Source organism: Stegostoma tigrinum, chromosome 7 (assembly GCF_030684315.1).
Source record: "Stegostoma tigrinum isolate sSteTig4 chromosome 7, sSteTig4.hap1, whole genome shotgun sequence".
Lineage (NCBI taxonomy): Eukaryota > Metazoa > Chordata > Chondrichthyes > Orectolobiformes > Stegostomatidae > Stegostoma > Stegostoma tigrinum.
This window is the reverse complement of record NC_081360.1, coordinates 12,526,641-12,546,765: the sequence shown is the minus strand read 5'-3', so window position 1 is coordinate 12,546,765 and position 20,125 is coordinate 12,526,641. Positions and strand designations below refer to the sequence as shown.

The window sequence follows — 20,125 nt, the reverse complement described above, 5'->3', positions numbered from 1 at the left end:
ACCTCAAACCCACCGATAATGAGGAGAGCGTGGATCCGGTGCTGCCGGATCTGTTTCACCAGCTGCTCCATGCACTTCTCGGGGAGCGTCCTGCAAACGAAGGGAAGGAAATAGCGGCAGATACGTTCAAACAATGTCGGTGTAAATTCAAGCCCGTACAAGAACACCGAGGGATAGCGGGCCTCTGACTGCGAGGGTGAGGAACATGAATAGAATCATTGCACAGACACAGGCCAGTCAGTCAGTCAAACCGGTCTCGGTCAGCTCCACACTAAACTCTTCTCAATTCACATCATCCAATCCTTATCAGCATGTCCTTCTACCCTCATGTACTTATCTATAGTGTGCACAACTATTTGCCTCCCTGCACTGGTGAGTTGTGGGTAAAGACACATCTTGACTTTATTAGTGATTTTATAGTTATGGCCCCTGGTTTTGGGCTTGTACACCAGTCTGCGCTTAGTTTACTCTATTGAGCGTCATTATTTTACACAACTGTGCATGATTATGTGCATGTTTGTGTGCCTAGCTGTGTACACGTATATACACGCACACAGTGAACATTTATAGGACTGAGCTATGATGATCCCCATGGTGGAATATTCTGCCATCAAACAAATAATGCTTAAAATATTAAAGAATGGCTATTTTGGTGAGGGAACATATCTGAATGATGGCATCAGAGACTGCAGCACACCCTCAGCACTGGACTGGCAGAACAGGCTCGTAACCCTCATGTGGCACTAGACCCCAGAACCCTCCAACTCAACAGGACATATCCAACACCGATCGGATTGTAGTTTCACAGTTCTCTTCTCGTGGGTGTGGTTAAGCGGGGACACTGTAAGGGATTCTATGATTCTACGTGAACAAGCAACATCAGGAAGACCATTCCAAGTGATCCCAGCGATATGAGCAGCTGGTTTCCGAACAACTTGTGCACAGTTCGATGCCAGACAGAGACTTTATACAGCAACACACAGTCTGCTTGGAGGAGTGGGGGAGGGAATGGTCACCAGGTGAAGGGGCAACACTCACCGTTTCGTACCCAGCAGTGAGCCACCTTGTCCAGTCCAGCCTCCAACATCACACCATCTCATTTCCTTAATCTGCAGGGGGCGGGAAAAAAGGGCAAGGGGGACATGCATCAATAATGTCTCAGTTCTGCTGAGTAACACATTTCTCTTGCTTCCTGTTACATTATATTATAAACATCCCTGATATTATATGGCAGTGTCTTCACTAACTCGATGTGAGGAATGTCACAGGACATCAGCTATAATGCATGTATAGACACTGTATCTCCAACTGTACCCAGTGCCACAAGATACTTTTATATTTAACAACATGATAACGCACAACACACACAGTCATCTGTCAATGCCAAAAGACCTGCGCTATTTATGCAGAGACAAGAGTTTCCTTCATCACTGGGAGCAGTGCCACAGGAGATCGTCTGGTATCCAGCTGGATACAGTTGAACCCCTGCCCAATACCTCGCGAACGCAGGGGGAGCAATCTGGCTCGGCACGGACACGAACAAGGCTGTGGAACACTGACCTGGCCTGCAGCAAAGCCTTCCAGCCCATCGGCGACAGTGTAGACAACGTGGCCCGACGAGAGGCCGACTCGAACCGCAGAACGCACTGCTGCGTTCATCCCTGCAGCTGGAGCTCCAATGTTCACGATGGCAAAGTTGAAGTTACTCTGAGAATGGGCAGAGGGCAGAGACACACATCAGCAAGTGCAACATACACTGCTGTCTGGGACAGTGGTGCAGTAACTCGCAGGGAGCAGACTGATCAAAGTTGTCACTGTGGGTTGTACAGGTCACTCAATACCAGACCTGTAGATCTACTTAACAGGGTTTAGTTTAAAAAAAAAGTGATATGCTATTTTGGAGATAGCAAGGTGTAGAGCTGGATAAACACAGCAGGCCAAGCAGGATCAGAGGAGCAGGAAAGTTGACGTTTCGCGCCTAGACCCTTCTTCAGAAATGGGGGAGGAGAAGGGGGTTCTGAAAAGGGAGAGGCAGATAGAACATGGATAGATGAGAAGAAAAATGGAGAGAAGACAGACAGGTCAGAGGTGGGGATAGAGCCAGTAAAGGTGAGTGTAAGTGGGGAGGACGGACAGGTCAAGGGGGCGGAATGAGGTTAGTAGGTAGGAGATGGGAGTGGGGCTTGAGGTGGGAGGAGGGGATAGGTGGGAGAAAGGAGAGTCAGGGAGGCGCGGACGAGCTGGGCTGGTTTAGGGATGTGGTAGGGGGAGGGGAGATTTTGAAGCCTGTGAAGTCCACATTAATACCATTGGGCTGCAGGGTTCCCAAGCGAAATAAGAGTTGCTGTTCCTGCAACCTTTGAGTGGCATCATTATGGCACTGCAGGAGGATCAGGATGGACATGTCGCCTGAGGAATGGGAGGGGGAGTTGAAATGGTTCGTGACTGGGAGGTTCAGTTGTTTAGTGCGAACTGAGTGTAGGTGTTCCGCAAAGCGCAATGGTATCAGTGTGGACTTCACAAGCTTCAAAATCTCCCCCTCCCGCTACCACATCGCAAAGCCAGCCCAGCTTATCCCTGCCTCTCTAACCTGTCCTTTCTCCCACCTATCCTCTCCTCCCACCTCAAGCCCCACCCCAATCTCCTACTTACTAGCCTCATCCTGCCCCCTTGACCTGTGTGTCCTCCCTAGACTGACCTATCCCCTCCCTAACTCTCCACCTATGCTCACCTTGACTGGCTCCATCCCCAGCTCTTTCACCTGTGTGTCTCCTCTCCACCTATCTTCTCCTCTATCCACGTTCTATCTGCCTTCCCCTTTCTCCGTATTTATTTCAGAACCTCCTTCCCCTCCCCCAATTCTAAAGAAGGGTCTAGGCCCAAAATGTCAGCCTTCCTGCTCCTCTGATGCTGCTTGGCCTACTGTATTCATCCAGCTCTACACCTTGTTATCTCAGATTCTCCAGCATCTGCAGTTCCTACTATCTCTGAAACAATGTTATATTGGAATTGGGCTAACTATCATAGCATTGCTTTTCCCTCTCTGCTCGTAGAGGAACGAACGGTGGCAGAACAGTGCAATGGGTGTCCACAAATGGCTCTTGGGTCTCACCTCACTCCTGGGTTTGCCACTTTCCAGCCAGGGGATTGAGAACCAGAAGACATAACACTTAAAGAACCAAAAAAAAATGGTGCCACGAAGAAAGAAATTTTACATATAAAAGTGCAAGACAGTGTGATGGCTTTCAAAAAATAAAGGGCATTAGATAGAGAGAAAAATAAACAAACAGAACTGTGGGAAAGGATTGAGATTGGTTAAATTTGGCAGAAAGCCAGCATGAACTCCATGGGCTGAATGGTGGATATGATAAATCATTTTATGCAACCTCTAGAGCAATTGCAGTGCAGACCCTACTGCTAATTACAGCAGTTTTTGAGGTGTAAGGCCATGTAGTCATGGAGCTGGGCCAGAGTAAGCAAGATGCTGCAACTGTAGAACTTGTTTGAATCACAGCCGACCTTGCATGGGAGAGCTAGTGGCAGGCCAGCATGGGTGTCTCCCACACTTCTTCACTTCCCATATGCCAGTAACTGTCTGTGAAGAGCCAGAAATCAGCCCCGAAGATTGTCTGAGGAGGGGATAGGGAATTTCAGAGCCTTCTCGATGAGCTCAGAACTCGTGTCTCCACCATCGAATCAAGCAGCTCAGATTGGCTGTCCATCAGAGATGGAGCAAGTGCTTGGGGGCATCCTAACAGGTCTCCCCTAGAGTCAGGCAGGGGCACTGAATACCGGCTTACTATCCTATGTCTGAACCACAAAAAGAAATAGGTAGTTGGAGACCTATAGGCACTATGGATGGGCACTCTCTCAACTCTGGTGAACCGAGGGACATAGGAACAAGAGAACAAGAGACCATTCAGCCCTTCAAGCATACTCTACCCTTATTCAATTAGATCTGAATCTTAACTCTTTACTGACCTTGGTTCTCTTATCATCCTTGCCTAACATAAATCCATCAATCTAATTTCCAAAGTGTTCAACTGATGCCCTCAATTGCTTTCCTCGGGGGGGGGGGGGGGGGGGGGAAACAGTTTCAAATTTCAACTTCCCACTGAAGAAATATGAAGTTGTGCCTCCTGATAATATCTACATGCCTTTGGTGACGCTCCCACCACCCTCGCTACCCTACAAACTCCTTGGATCCTCTTAAACACCCCAGTTTGATCCGTACTACACCTCCTTACCCAAACCTACACAAGCTTAGTCCATGCAACCTGTTGTCATAATTTAACCCCTTTAATCCTAATACAATTCTTATATATCCTTCCGGAGGTACAGCATTCAGAACTGAATGCAGAACTGCATCAGGGTCTCATCAGATGCAACTTTAAAATAACTTGCAGAACGTAGAGTACCTTGCGACACCCCACATGTGGATAACAGGGGTACTGTGGTGGAGCCTTATCCAGCCCCCACTGTTTGGGGCTCTCAGTGAAGCACCTAATGGAGAAGCCCAGCTGTCTCAATGCTATGAGCCTAAGAGTTTACCTTGGTCTGAGCAGGTTTCTGGTGAGCCAGCAGCTTGTAGATATTCCAGTTATTCTCGAAGCTCCTGTAGCAAGAGGGGAGAGGAGAGTCCTCTGTTAGGAATGATAGTCCACTGGGATGGTGCTCACAGACTAGCCTAGCTGTGATCCATTAACTCACTGGGAAAAGTGGGGGTAGCTTAGCCCTTCTGGTGCATGCCTGAATGTTTACATCTATAGATAACCTCGCTTTATTTTTGTTGATGGGTCATTATCAATTGACAGCACAGATTTTTCATGGCAATATCATGCGGGTATCTGGCCTATAGTCTAGCTGGATACAGAACACATCATCACCCTGTATATTTCTGCATTAGGGACAATCCAGAGCTGCAACAGAAAATATAGCTACATTTTTGCACAAAGTCCCAGACATAGATGTGATCAATAGCTGAGGGGATAAATATTAGCCAGCACAGTGGACAGTATATTCCCGCTCCTGCTGAGAGAAGCCCCAAACGACCCCTGACATTTCGGGTCAAGACCCTTCTTCAGAAATGGGGGAGGGGAAGGGGGCTCTGAAATAAATAGAGAGGAGGGGTGGGACTGGGCAAGATAGGTGGGATGGTGATAGGTGAGTGGAGGTAGGCAGTGGTGGGGATTGGTCAGTGAGGTGGGAGGAGCAGATAGGTGGGAGAGAAGACGGACAGGTTGTGTCAGCTTAAGGAGGCAGGGATGGCAGGGAGGGTTGGTCATAGGATGAGGCTGGGGGTGGGGAGATTTTGAAACTAGTAGAGTCCACATTGAGACCATTGGGTTGTAGGCTCCCAGGCCCAGAGCACAGTGGTCTCAATGTATTCTGCCTTGGGAGTCTACAACCCAATGGTCTCAACGTGGACTTTACCTTTCAAAATCTCCCCACCTCCTCCCAACTCCACTCATCCCATGACCAATTCTCCCTCTCATCCCTGCCTCCTTGACCTGACAACCTGTCCATCCACTCTCCTACCTATCTGCTCCTCCCACCTCACTGACCAATCCCCAACACTCCCTACCTGCACTCACTTATCGCCATCCCACCTACCTCCCGCAACCCCAGCCCTCCTCTATTTATTTCAGAGTCCCCGCCACCCCACCCACCCAATTTCTGAAGGGTCCCAACCAAAAACGTCAGCTTTCCCGTTCCTCTGATGCTGCCGGGCCCGCTGTGTTCCTCCAGCTCCACGCTGTGTTACCTCTGACTCCAGCATCAGCAATTCTTACTATCACGTACGATGTTGTGTGTCCACTCAAGGGGCCAACCGAGCAGGTTGCTTTAAATCTGAAGGATGGTATCTCTGACAGTACGGCACTCCCTCATTATTGCACTGAGTGTTAGCCTGGATTTTTGCTCAAGGGACTGGAATGGGACTGGAACCCACCAAGTGGGGAGGCTGCAGTGCTATCCACTGAGTCACTAAAGCAACACACAGTCTTTTCCATTCATCATGAAAACCAATAGAACTGCAGATGCTACAAGTCAGGAACAAAAACAGAAGTCGCTGGAAAGGCTCAGCAGGTCTGCCTGCGTCTGTGAAGAAAATATAAAATCAGAGTTAACGTTTCGGGTCCTGGTGACCCTTCCTCAGTTCTTGTTTTTGTTCTTGTTCTTTTCCAATGATCGGTCCTTGAAGTGTTCATTGGAATGGCAACTGCTGGCTCAGGCTGCTTACAAAAGGAACCTTAATCCCCCATTATCCGATCACCTCTGAATCTCCTGTTACTGACAAAGCTGGGAGAAATGGCCGAGTTGGGTCGACTGCAGCAGTATCTGCGTTGCCTCAGCCTCCTCACACCACCCCTGTCGCAATTTGACTTGCCCCCTTGTAAATGGCAGACAGGCTTTGGGGGTCCAGGAGTTATCTTATCCGCAAAATTCCCAGCCTCTAACCGACGGTGACTCTCACTTCACCTCTGGAATTCGACCCTTCTGTCTAAGCTGAGAAGGGTCCCCTAGCACCAGGAACGAAGGCGAAGGCATTCACTGGAGAGAGATAAAGTAGTATTGATATGCGAGGAAGACTTTCACACAGCGAGTCTCAAGTTTGTGGTGCTCACTCCGCAAATACGAGCGTACAAAAAAAAGAATAAAATAAAAATCGACCCTCCCTAGTGCAGTACTGGGTTGGGAGTGCTGCACTGTCAGACGAGATACTAACTTTGCCTAACCTCCCAGGTGCATACACATATTAAAAAAAATGTCCTGACCCTTATCCTGAGGAAACGTTGGGAATTTTCCCCCAGGTAAAACAACCAACATGTATCCTTGGACCGACACCATTAAAACAGATTACTAGTCCGCGATCACATTGATGTGCAGGCGGGCTGCCACGTGAAAGGATTTTGAAAGCACTGCACCTCACCGGCTTTGGGACATCCCGGGTTTAATCACTACAGAAAAGCAGGGACGTTTTAATATGTTGGAAGGCATCCAGGCTACAGAGAACTCCGAACCGGAACCCTTACCTGCCACGAAGAACGATGGCCTCGTCAAACCTCTTCTCGTCCATTGCCTTCTGAACGTCTTTGGTCTTCAAACGAAACAAAAAAGGAATCCTTGAGAAATGGCCCCCATCTTTAGCCAAAACATTCAAAGTTAAACGTGCTGTAGAATTGTCGAATGTGTCGATTCTCCCCTCTCTCAACCTGCTCTGATGGAGATATCGACTCTTATTGGCGAAGTCTCACAGATAACTAGCCTACTTAAGTGGTATTGGACAAAAAAGGAAAATATGGAGGGCACCGTGGACATGGATATCGACATGGCCTTCCCCCTTGAATGGCGAAGGAGGAAGCAAAGCAATTCCTCGGTGAACTAAAATTAAACCCACATTTGCAGCAAAATTTTAAACCATATTCATCATACACTATGCCCATCTTCAACTCTGAAATCTGCAGACCAGAAGCCCATAATGTTCGATCACAAACGGGATGGCTCCCCCCACCACACCCTGTCCCCTGAACTACTGATGTTCCTCTCACTAGTTCAAGAGAGTCAAGGTCACCAGAAACTCAGGGATCCAGCCTCGAACCCTGAACTGTAGCTTATTACCACGCCACAAAGAGTTTAGTCACCTCAAGATGAGGATTTTAAAATAAAAGTTATGTTCAAATCCGTGCCTGCTCCGTCCATTCTCCGTGACCTCCCGCAGCCCTACATCCTTCCACGTTAATTCATTTTTGGCCTTTAATGCATTTTTGAATTTTTCACTCTGCCATCGACAGCTTTCGGGTCCCTTAGCCCTAAGCCTCAGAATACCTTATTTGAAACTCTGTCCTCCTTTAAAACAGTCCTTAAAACCTACCTGCTTGACCAGGCTTTTTGATCACTTAACCCTAAATATCTCCTTGTAGTTCAGTGTCCAGGTTTTGTCTAGCAACACTCCTCTGAAGCGCCTTTGGATGTTTTACTGTGCTAAGAAAAAAGGTACTATATAAATGCAACTGTTAATAAACAGGATATCATAGGAATTTGGCTTCGTTTATTTATAAACATAACAAAAAGAACCCTTTAAACGTAACTGCTTAATCCCACCACCTACCAAAATGACACATTGCAAGCACGAGGCCATTCAGTCCCTTGAACCCGATCTGCCATTCAATTTGACTGTGACTGGTCCGTAGATCAACCTTAATTCTGTAACTTGTTATATTTTCAGTTTTATTAAATGCCGTCAAAAAAAAATGCTTCTAATTTATATCACTAAGAAGACAGGCATCTTATCAAAACTGCTCAAAATCAAAATAATTGCAAGAACTCATCCTTGAGAGCACCACTGTTGGGTGACTGCTTGGAATTTGGCATTTTTGCTCTCATTCTGATGAGGATCAAGACAAAAATTTTGGCAAAAATCTCTTCTTTCAAAACACTCTAAGTTCTGTACTACCAAGCACTAATACCATGCTTGAAATGTTCAATGCCCCCACAATCTCAACAGCTTGTGAAGCGCAGAGTTTCAGGTGTCTGTAGCCCACGTGTGAAGAAATAGTCCCCCGATATCACCACTGAATGGCCCCAGGTTTAAATTTAAGAGGTCATGTACCCTTGCTTTGGATTTCCCCACCAAACATACTGGCTTTCCTCTACCTAACTTATCAAAGTCTTTAAAGTATCTTAAGCAGCTCAGTCAGATCCAGTTTTAATTTTCTGTCCTCAAGCCTAGTCTAAATGACTGCTCCTCATGATTAGTCTTTCTGGTGAACCTCCAGCGCACACCCTCAAGGCCAAAACCTGCTTGCTGAGGTGTAATAGCCAGAACTGAGCATCATACTCCAGACAAAGTCTAGCCAGAGCTCTGTACAGCTGTGATAGAACTTCCAACCTTTGTATTCCAGCTCCTGTGCAATAAAGACTACCATTCCTTGATGCCTATGCAGAAGCAAAATACTGTGGACACTGAAAGGAGATCAAAAATGCTGGAAATAACTCAGCAGGGTTAACGTTTCGTGTCAACAACTCTTCCTCAGAACAGTTCTGGTGAACGCTCAGGGATCTGAAACATTAGCTCTTTCTCTCCTGAGCTTTTCCAGCATCATCTTGTCCTTATTTAGTTGCGCCAGTTCACTGGCCGGAAGTGACGGACTCCACCACCACAAACCCAACCCTCCACCCACCACCGTCAGTCTCCATGCTCCTCTACAGTTCTAAGCTTTGGACTAGAAAATAATCCAATCTCCCTTCCCTGTGGTCAAAACACTGGCAGTGTGACTAGATTACTGGAACAGAGATTTGTCAAGACAGTGACTGGGAAGCTGGGGAAAGGAGGCAGCATCAGGTTAAAACACACTTTGCAATAGGAGACAGGAACTTGCACGTCAGCTGCCAGGTGGGAAACCTCGACAGGGATATGCCCAAACACCTACCAGCTGCACACACTCCATCAGTGGCAGCCGTAAGGCCTGGTTACCGGAGAGGCTGACGACACAGGATGACGTCTCAGGCGAGGCATCCAGGAGCGTGAGTACAGCTTCCATTCCCATCTTGCTGCTCTGAGAACGGGACAGAGAGAGAAAAGGGCAAGATCAGTCAGACAGCGAAGGGGAAATAAGCAAAGCAAAAAGGTAGGTTCTGGAACCTAATTCTGCAAATTTTATAGGAAGGAATGCTCAAATGAAATGAATACTCAGCAGAGTTGCCTTGCGTTGTTTCTTTTCTTCTTATATCCTGGCGTGGCACCCAAAACCCCACAGGTAGTTTACCTGTCCTGGAGTGGACACAAATCTCACCATGGGCCACGATTTTGAAGAGTTTTGCCATTATACCAAACACTCACCTTCAACCAACTACCTTGCTATTACTTTTAAAGGGAGCTTATTGTGCATAAGTTAGCTGCTATGCTTTCTGTATCACAACAGCAATATTTTATTCCCCCCCGTAAGTACTTAATTGGCTGTAAAAGCACATTGGGACCTACCAGTTGTGTAATTTCCAGTATGATTCAAGTCTTTTTTTCCTATTATGTCACTCCAGTCAAAGAAATAAAAACTTGATTTGCATATACAGTACCTATCATACTCCAGGTGCCTCCTGATGCATAATATTACAGCCACTGGGAACTTGAGTCACTGTTGCTTGATCGGAAAACTTGGCAACTAGTTTATACCCAGGAGGATCTCACAAGCAGCAACAGAATGAATAATCTATTTGGACCAAGGGATGAACGCCCAACCCACCGCTCTTCTTCAAAATTGTGCCAGAGGACTGGCTGGGCATTAGTTCAATAGCTTGTCTTGGGAGAACAGCACAACCAACAGTGCAGCACTCTCCCGACAATGCACTGCAGTTTGGCTTAGCATACCTACTGGACTGGCTTTAAATCGATAACAGGAGAAGCTTCCTGACCAAGTTCGGCTGACAACGCAGTTAAACGGAGCACAGTTCCGAGCTCCAGATGGGGCACACAGCTCTGACCGTGGCACATGTTATGCCACTCAAGTTCCCAGTGGCTGTAATATTATGCATCAGGGCACCTGGAGTGTGATAGGTACTGTGTATGCAAACCAAGTTTTTGTTTCTTTGATCATTGGATTGACATTGTAGGGAAAAAAAACCTTGAATTATTCTGCCAATTGCACACCTGTAGTATGACCCATTGTGCCTAGTGATATTACGGCTGGACTGTTGATCCAGAGACCCAGCTAATGTTCCGGGAACCTAAGTTCAAATCCTGCCATGGCAGATAGTGGAATTTGAATTCAATTTAATAAAAATCTGGAATGAAGAGTCTAAGAGTGATGCTGAATCTATTGTCAATTGCTGGAAAAACCTATCTGGTCCACAAATGTCTTTTAGGGAGGGAAATTGGCATCGTTCCCTGGTCTGGCCTACTTGTAGCTCCAGAGCCACAGCAATGTGGCTGACGCTTAACTGCCCTCTGGGCAATTACAGATGGGCAATAAATGTTGGACCTATGCAGTAACTTCCTCTTCCCACTCAAAAAAAACATGCTGCAGTACCACAAACAAGGTTGACATCCATGCCACCCTCTTTTCTCCTTTTCACCACCTTCCCATAAGGCTTTGAGGTAATATTCATAAACAGTTTCACAGGCATTTCCCACAGGCATCCATTTCTAACCTAAGTCTCAACACATCACAGCAGCCAACAATCATGGGCAGCAGAGTAGCGTCTGATCCCAGCCTCAGCCAACACCTGCTGCTGGGCGCCTAGAAAATGGAGGACCCTCACGGCTTGTTTCCCTTTCCAAGGCAAAATTCACTGTTACACAACTATTATTGCTCCCTTGCATGGGGTCAAGCAACACAGCACAGGTCGGAAGTGGAGTTGAAAACCTTTTTTCCTAGCGACTCAGTCAGCTGTTCGGGAGGGGATCACGGAAGGAGGTTCCCTCTGCGGAGGGGCAGAGTGAAACCCAGGCTTACCAGAATTCGATCGAAAGCTGAGGGCGTGCCCCCTCGCTGCACGTGTCCCAGGACTGTGACGCGTGTATCAAATCCAAGACGTTTGGAAACGAGCTGGGAGAGAAAGAAAATAAAGAAAGTGGAAATGGTGATGGAGGAAAATAAGGCACAGGACTTGAGGAAATAGTAAAAAGGCACTTAGTAAGCCTTGCACCTCACGCTCACTGAAATTCCATTAACACAGGAGACAAAGGAAACAAATCATGTAATCCAAGGGGGGAAGCTTACACCCAGAAAGGTGTGCCGATTTCAAATGGTAAGAAAGTCCACTATCCTTGTCTTCTCAAAAAAGGATTTATAAAAGCACATTTCTCTTCAAGTCAGAGAGGGTGCGAGTGTTTAGTTTGGTAGTCTGTGCAAACCTCAGACTATGTGTTAACGCAATGGGGCTCTAACACGCACACTCTGCCAGTCAGTTTAGGGCTGGGATTTCTTTATGTAAGTTCCAATTGAATTGGATCAGACAGCCCGATCTTGATTACTCCTCTCTGGCATTAACCTATTGCAGAGATCGCTGGATTGTTCCTGCTCCACTTCCAGTGTCCAAAGATCTAGGATTCCAGCTCTGCATTTGCAGGTGTATACGAGCAGCACTTTATTCCATCATATTTCACTGATGGAATGGATGTTACAAGTGAGCTTCTTTCAGTTAAGCAATCTGATGTGTTGACAAGGTGAGATATTCAGTGGGGAACAAAACTCTCTTGATGGTTCTGCCAGTTAAGACACAATGCATCTGTCTGCAAATTTATACACATTCTGACAATGCAAAATAATCCAAAGGTGGTGTACAGAAAATACACAAATGAATTTAAATACAGAATAGCCAAAGACTGGCATCAACGCTGTTCTTCACAGAATCAATGATTCAATTTGCACCAAATCCAGGCTGCTTCATTTTGTCTCAATAACTACGAGAAATGATTTGTGTCATGCTTTAAATGGCTTGACTCTGGTCTCTGTTCCTAGATCTGGTATTTAAAATGACAAGTGCATACAGGAGCACATCTTGGGACATCTGATGCATGTCACTGCTGCTGTCACAATCACACATACACGCTGATTCTCTCGTACATACCTCTTTCACATAGTTGGAGCTGATTGGATTTCCTTGCCGGTCAATTGCTCCCTCTGCAAGGATGATGATGTTCAGCCTGGAACCTCTGCTGCGACTCTGGAACAAGGACACATGAGGTTCGATGGTGAGCTTTCGGTGCCAGCTGTGGGTCAGTGGACGCCACTCTCACTTCTGTATCAGACGGGGCGAGGATTCACAACCCCATTTCAAAGACTTGAGCAGTGGGGCCTTACTGACGAAGTGATAGTGAAGGAGGATTACACTGTCAGAATGGAAGCCTTCCAACCCTGTCTGCTGTCCCAAACAGATTTAGAAAAATTCTGCTGAACCCTTATTGCCTGGCTAATATTTATCTTGTTTTTGTTTACAGGACCTTGCTCTGTGCAAAGTGGTTCCTGCTATCTTGCGTTCCAACAGTGACTGCACTTTAAACAGTAATTAAGTGCCTCAAAATGCTTTCCAGCTTCTAAGGTCACAAAGGATGCAACATAAATGCAAGTCTTTCTTTCGTTGCTGCACTGGACCTAACCATAGGACTGCTGCAGACTACAATTAGACCCTTTGCAAGAATGTTTACTCCAAGGTGCAAGAAGCTACATTTAATGGATTGCCCAAGTCCCTAAAAATTGACCAATATCACAGGACATCATTAAGTACATTTAAGACGGAGATAGATAAATTCTTGATTATCAAGGAGATCAAGGGTTACGGGGAAAAAGCAGGAGAATGGGGTTGAGGAACTTAACAGCCATAATCAAATGGCAAAGCAGACTTGATGGGCCAAATGGCCCAATTTCTGCTTCTATGTCTTATGGTCTTATCCAGATGTACTGACATTGCTGCAAGAGGGCAGGATGGCAGGCTGTCAAAAGGAAGTCTCTAAGTGAAGAGGTTTCTCAAAGACAAGACTGATTCTCCCTGCCAAGAGTCAGTCAGTCAGTCTGATGAATGCTCCTCGGGCTTCATTAACATAAATAGTGGAAGCAGATTCAATAGTAACTTTCAAAAGGGAACTGGAGGTATAATTGAAAAGTAAAGACTTGCAGGAAATGAAACCATCTGGATTTGTTTTTCCAAAGAGCTATAAGTCACAACGAGACAAATAGCCTTGCTCTGGATGTAAGTTTGCTCGCTGAGCTGGAAGGTTCGTTTTTAGACGTTTCTTCACCATTCTAGGTAACATCATCAGTGAGCCTCCGGTGAAGCTTCGTCAGAGGCTCACTGATGATGTTACCTTGAATGGTGACGAAACGTCTAAAAACGAACCTTCCAGCTCAACGAGCAAACTTACATCCAGAACCTCAACCTGAGCTGCAAATGTTCTCAAAACTCGCCAAATAGCCTTGCTCTGTGCTATATGAAAAGGATAGCAGGAAAATTCAGTTCAATACAGAAGTGAGCTTATAATCTTGTGACTACCAGCCGGGCTTGTTGCTGAAGTATTGCCCCCCCCGCCAGCTCTACATTCTTTGTGTTTCACAGCATAACAGCAATATCAAATGGCTCATCAACTTTTCACCCACTGTTTGGAGTTTGGAATTAAAATTGATTCTGGAGATTTCCTGCTCGTGGATAGAGGCTCCACAGGAAGGATTGGAAGCCCTCTGCATTCTTCTCCAGTCCCACATCGGAGGGAACATCCTCTCCTCACCTGACTCCGGGTTTGTCGTGGATCTCCCAACCCCAGGCTCTAACAGTGGCAGAGCCTTCACTTGGCACAGCCTTTCCTCACAATGCACGTCTATCTAACACTTTAACGATGGCAAATTGTCCCAAAGCTCATCACTGAAGGGTTGGAAAGCAAAAGCTGGCATGAAGCCACAACTTGAGAAATTAAGACAGCTGATCAAAAGCATGGGCAACGAGGGAAAGTCCTCAGGGGAATTTTAAAAGGAGAATGAGGTGGAGAGACAGAACTCAAAAGAAAGGAACAGAACTAGACTTGATGGCCAACTGCAGCTACTCCATCCATTCAAGACAATCACGGCTGATCTTGGGCTTAAAAATCCACTTTCCAACCCTCTGTACACAATTTCTTCAGGCACCAACATCTATCAACTCAGCCCTAAATAGTATCAATGATAGACATACCACAACCCGGTGGGGCAGAACAGTCCTGAAGATTCACAACCCTTCTCCTCATTTCAATCCTAATGATTGGTCCCTTACACAGAGTCTGTGCCTCTGCATTTTAGATTCCCTGAGCGGAGGTTTACGGAGAGAATTTTGTGACATTAGAATCCCTGCAGTGTGGAGACAGGCCCAACAAGTCCATGCTGACCCTTGGAGCATCCCACTCATTGCTCCATAACCCACGTAATCTACAGATCCCTTGGGCACTACGGGCAATTTTAGTGTGGCCAATCCACTTATACTGCACATTTTTGGACTGTGGGAGGAAAACGGAGCACCCGGAGGAAACCCACGTAGACACGGGGAGAATGCGCAAACTCCACACAGACAGTCGTCTGAGTCCCTGGGACTGCGAGGCAACAATGCTAACCACTGTGCCACCGTGCAGCCCAAGTGGCAAGATACAGTGACAGCGTCAGAGAACATAACCAACTACTGATCTGTTACTCTCTCTCAAACAGTCAAAACTATTAAAAAAAAGACGCACTGGGATAGTCGACACAATAAGGAGCAATCCCTCCTCCTCAATCTTTGGATATTCTCACTGAATCCTTTAAACCCATCTGAGAGGGCACTGAGGGTCTAGATTTATTCCCATTTGAAAGTCAGCTCCTTGAGGAGTGATAATGGGAACTGCAGATGCTGGAGAATCCAAGATAACAAAGTGTGGACCCACAAAGAGGGTCTGAAGGGTCTAGGCCTGAAACGTCAGCTTTTGTGCTCCTGAGATGCTGCTTGGCCTGCTGTGTTCATCCAGCTCCACACTTTGTTATCCTTGAGGAGTGCAGCACTTCCTCAGTACTACTTTGGAGTGTCAGCCTACAATCTGCACTAGTGAAAAATCACACTGTCTCCTAGTTACAGGCAACTGGAACTCAATCCTATGGATGATCCATTAAGCAGCAAGTGATACAACATAAATCAAGAGATTCAAGGAATGGCTGCAAAGGTTTGAACCAAAAAGCAAATAAAAGTTATGGAAGTGAGGAGGATATGGCTTAGAATTTATAGAGTCATAAGGCTTTGAGACAGATCCTTTGGTTCAACTCATCAGACATCCCAATCTGATTTGGTCTCATTTGCCAGCATTTGGCCTGTATCCCCCCAACCCTTTCTAATCATATGCCCCTCTGGTTCCCTTTTAAATGTTGTAATTGTACCAGCCTCCACCACTTTGTCTTGCAGCTCACGCCATATATGCACCACTCTGCATGAATAAGTTACCCCTCAGGTCCTTTTCAAACCTTTCCCTTATCACCCTCAGCCTCCGATGCTTCAGGGAAAAATGGCCCTAGTTTATTCAGCCTTCCCCTACAACTCAAACTGTCCAACCTCAACAACGTCCTTGTAAATATTTTCTGCTCGCTCTCAAATTTAACAACATCCTTCTTATAGGAGTGCGACCAGAATTGTACACAGTATTCTAAAAGTGACCTGCGCAATGTCCTGTACAACTGTAACATTATGTCCCAACTCCGATACTCAATGTTCTGACCAATGAAGACAAGCATGCCAAATGCCTTCTTCACCACCCTGTCTACCTGTGACTCCACTTTCAAGGAACTATGTACCTGCACCCATAGATCTCTTCGCTTGGCAACACTTCCAGGGCCCTACCATTAATTGTGTAAGTCCTGCCCAGGTTTGCCTTACCAAAGTGCAACACCTCATATTTGACCAAATTAAGCTCCATCTGATACTCCTTGGCCCATCTGATCACGGTCCCATTGTATGCAGAGCTAATCTTCTTCACTGTTCGCTACACCACCAGTCTCGGTGTCATCTGCAAACCTAATAACCATACCTCCTATGTTCACATCCAAACCATTGACGTAAGTGACAAAAAGCAGTGGGCTCAGCACCGATACTTGTGGCCCACCACTGGTCACAGGCTTCCAGACTGAAAAACAACCCTCTAACAACACCCTCTCGGCAATTTTGTATCTAATTGGCTAGCTCCCCCTGGATCCCATGTGATCTAACTTTACTAACCAACTTTATCCGGTGAATGCCTAGCTGAAGTCCACGCAGATGACATTTACTGATCTGCCTTCAATGTTCTTTGTCAACTCTTCAAAAAAAAAAGTCAATCAAGTTACTGAGACATGATTTCCCATGGGCAAAGCCACGTTGACTATCCCTAATCAGTACTTGCCTTTTCAAATGCATGTAATCCTGTCCCTCAGGATTCCCTCCAACACTTGCCCATCATTGATGTAAGGCTCACCGATCTATAGTTCCCTGGCTTTTCCTTACAGCCTTTTTAAGCAATGGCACCACATTAGCCAACTTCCAGTCTTCTGGCACCTCACCCCGTGGCTATTGATGAAACAAATATCTCAGCAAGACGTCCAGTAATCTCTTCCCTAGCTTCCTGCAAAGGTCTCGGCAACACCTGATCAGGTGCCAGGGATTCATCTACCTTTACTCATTTTAAGGGCTCCAGCACCTCCTCTTCTGTAATATAAAAACTCTTTTGAAGACATCACTGTTTATTTCCCAAGTTTCCTCGCTTCCGTGTCGTTCTCCACAGTAAACACTGACTCAAAACACCTGTTTAATATCTTACCCATCTTCTATGGTTCCATAGATAGATGGCCACGTTGATCTTTACAGGGACTTTATTCTCTCCCTTGTTACTCTTTGGCCTTAATGTTCTTGTAGAATATCTTTGGATTTTCCTTAACTCTACTTGCCAAAGCTATTTTGTGTCCTCTTTTTGTCCTGCTGATTTCCTTAAATATACTCTTACTGCCCTTATGCTCCTCCAGTGATTCACCCGATCCAAGCTGATATATGCCTCCTCCTTTTTCTTGACCAGAACCTGAACTTCTCTAGTCAGCCAGCATTCCCTATAGCCGAGAGAATAGTAAGAACTGCTGATGCTGGAGTCTGAGATAATACAGTGTGGAGCTGGAGGAACACAGCAGGCCTGGCAGCATTAGAGGGCCTGCAAAATTGACATTTCGGGTTGGGACTCTTCTTCAGAAATTCTTGCTGTGTTCCTCCAGCTCCACACTGTGCTATTTCTATTCCCTATAGCTGCCAGCCTTGCCCTTCACACTAACAGGAACGTTCTGCCTCGGAACTCTTATTATCCCATTTTTTTTTTTTTTAAGGCCTCCCACTTCCCAATCGTCTCTTTACCTACAACTAGCCTTTCCCAGTCACCTTTTGAAAGTTCCTGTCTAAAACTGTTAAAATTAGACTTCGTCCAATTTAGAAGTTTATCTTTTCAATCAGTTCCATTCTTTTCCATAATTATTTTAAAACTAATAGAATTATGATCACTCGCCCCAAATTGCTCCCCAATGACAACTGTGTAACCAACCCTGCCTATTTCCCAATAGACAGACAAGTATTGTTCCTTCTCTAGTAGGTGCATCCGCATATTGAAGAAGAGGTTTCTTGTACACACTTAAGTTCCTCCCCATCCGAAACGTTAATACTATAACAGTCCCAATCTTATCTTGGACAGTTAAAACCCCAATATTGCAACCCTATTATTCTTACAGATAGTGGAGATCTCCTTATATTTTTGCTTCTCAATTTCCCACTGACTATTGCCAGGGGAAGGGGGCCCATTATACAATCCCAACAAGGTGGTCATCTCTTTCTTGTTTCTCAGTTCCACCCATATATCTTCACTGAATGATATCCCAGGAATATCCTCCCTATTCACGATGTACAGTCCTGAAGAAGTGACCCAGAAATCCCAGTACAACAGCCTGAGAATTTCAATTAAAATAGCCGGAATTAATATCTGGTATGAAGAAGTTTTTAAACATCAACTGGTTTCCTTTAGAGAAGCAAAGCTGTTGGCCCTATCCAGTTTAGGCTACATCTACTTCCTGCCCCTCAAAGTGCCTGGCTTTCAATTTCTCTCTGAACTGACCAAATGAGCAGAAGTTAAATATACGTAGTCAAACCAGCAGGACCAGTGGTAATAACATCAAAAAGCAATATACAAAGTGCTTAGAACTATTTTGTGCAGACTGTTGAGGATCTTTTATGGCCCTCATTTGGCTTTCAAAATTAGGAACTGCAGAAATTGCCAGGCATGTTCTGAGAAATCACAAGGTCAAAAAATGGTTCTACTAATCCTTACTTCTCCAAGTCTCTTGCACATGATGTCCTCCCAGCCATCCTCTGGAGGTGCCTCTGGAATAAAGAGCCAGTCAGCACCAGAAGCCAGTGCAGACACCAGTGCCAGGTACCTGTATAGACAAGACAACAGATTGGTTTGCATGGCTAAACAGCCACTGAAAACCATGACTTATGACAGAACATTGTGTGGTTATGGTGAATTGCCGCACAGTAACAGGTGATTCAACTCCAGCGGTCTATGCCAATTTTTAAAAATGCACCACACAAGTCTCCCTGTAAATGCATTAATGTTACTCACCCCAACTATTCCATACAGTAGCAAGCTCCACACTGTAACCACACCTTGTGTAAACTAGTTTTACCTGGAGTTTCTCAATTAGTTTATTAGTGACCATTTTATATTTACAGCTCCTACTCCAATCTCTATTACCTGTGAAAAATCTCTTCTTTTTCAAGGACTCTTCATACTTTTATAGACCTTTATCTGGTTACTCCTCACTTTTCTGCTGTTTTAGAAAGCGAGCCTCAGTCTGTTCAGTCTTTCCTGATAATTGCAACTTCTCGGCTCATGTGTCAACCACGTAAACAAGTTTTAAACTTGCTCGGAACATCCATGATCCTTTTTAACATGAAATACAATAACTCCTAAAGAGCGGTCTAACCCAGGGTCTGTCCAATTTCAGCATCATTGTCTCTGCCTTGTAATTCTCCGTCTTTGGGAATGAACGCCAATACTTGCAATGCAAAACAAAAAAAATACAAGATGGTAATAGATAGATTAGATTCCACATGTTCTGTGCAGGTGGTCTTTCTTCCTTTCTTAATGTGGAGGACCAATAGAATTGGTATCAGCCCAAATGGCACACTAGCACCACAAATTCCTAATGTGCAACACCACAAATTCCTAATGTATAACACCAAGAGCATGCACTTATGTGGGGATGGGTTTAGAGAGTGCACTCTTGCAAGTCCTTTTCCTTTCATTTCAAAGATGCACTGTAATAACTTTAAAATTGTCAGAATTGCAACGGTTAAGAATTTGACTGTTAAAAGAATCTAACACTTACCCACAGTGCCTGCCCATGACTTCAAGCACAAACGTTCTCTGGTGACTGCAGAGTGAAAACAAGCAGATTACCATAATATGAAAAGGTTATTTTGTTTTAAGGAGCTCAACTCTCAAGTTGAATTGAATTGTTACATGGCTGCAACAAGCAGGCCTTCCCCAAAAGAGGAGCACCATGAAACTTTTGCCAGTTCTCCAGCAAGCAAACAAGACCTGTCACCTCCATTCTTTTAAAATTCATTCATGGGGCAC

General features: G+C 45.5%; 1 protein-coding gene across 1 annotated transcript in view; it reads right to left on the bottom strand.

The window, feature by feature from the left end:
• LOC125454055 (ATP-dependent 6-phosphofructokinase, liver type-like) overlaps positions 1 to 20,125 on the bottom strand; it is a 55,357-nt gene that overhangs the window by 13,104 nt on the left and 22,128 nt on the right. The window contains exons 6-15 of the mRNA XM_048534333.2: positions 19,875 to 19,919; positions 18,809 to 18,917; positions 12,568 to 12,663; positions 11,451 to 11,543; positions 9,432 to 9,557; positions 7,035 to 7,099; positions 4,552 to 4,615; positions 1,561 to 1,707; positions 1,039 to 1,109; positions 3 to 90 (exon numbers count right to left, since the gene is read on the bottom strand). Of these exons, the coding sequence (XP_048390290.1) occupies positions 3 to 90; positions 1,039 to 1,109; positions 1,561 to 1,707; positions 4,552 to 4,615; positions 7,035 to 7,099; positions 9,432 to 9,557; positions 11,451 to 11,543; positions 12,568 to 12,663; positions 18,809 to 18,917; positions 19,875 to 19,919 (904 nt within the window). The remainder of the gene's footprint in view (positions 1 to 2; positions 91 to 1,038; positions 1,110 to 1,560; positions 1,708 to 4,551; positions 4,616 to 7,034; positions 7,100 to 9,431; positions 9,558 to 11,450; positions 11,544 to 12,567; positions 12,664 to 18,808; positions 18,918 to 19,874; positions 19,920 to 20,125) is intronic.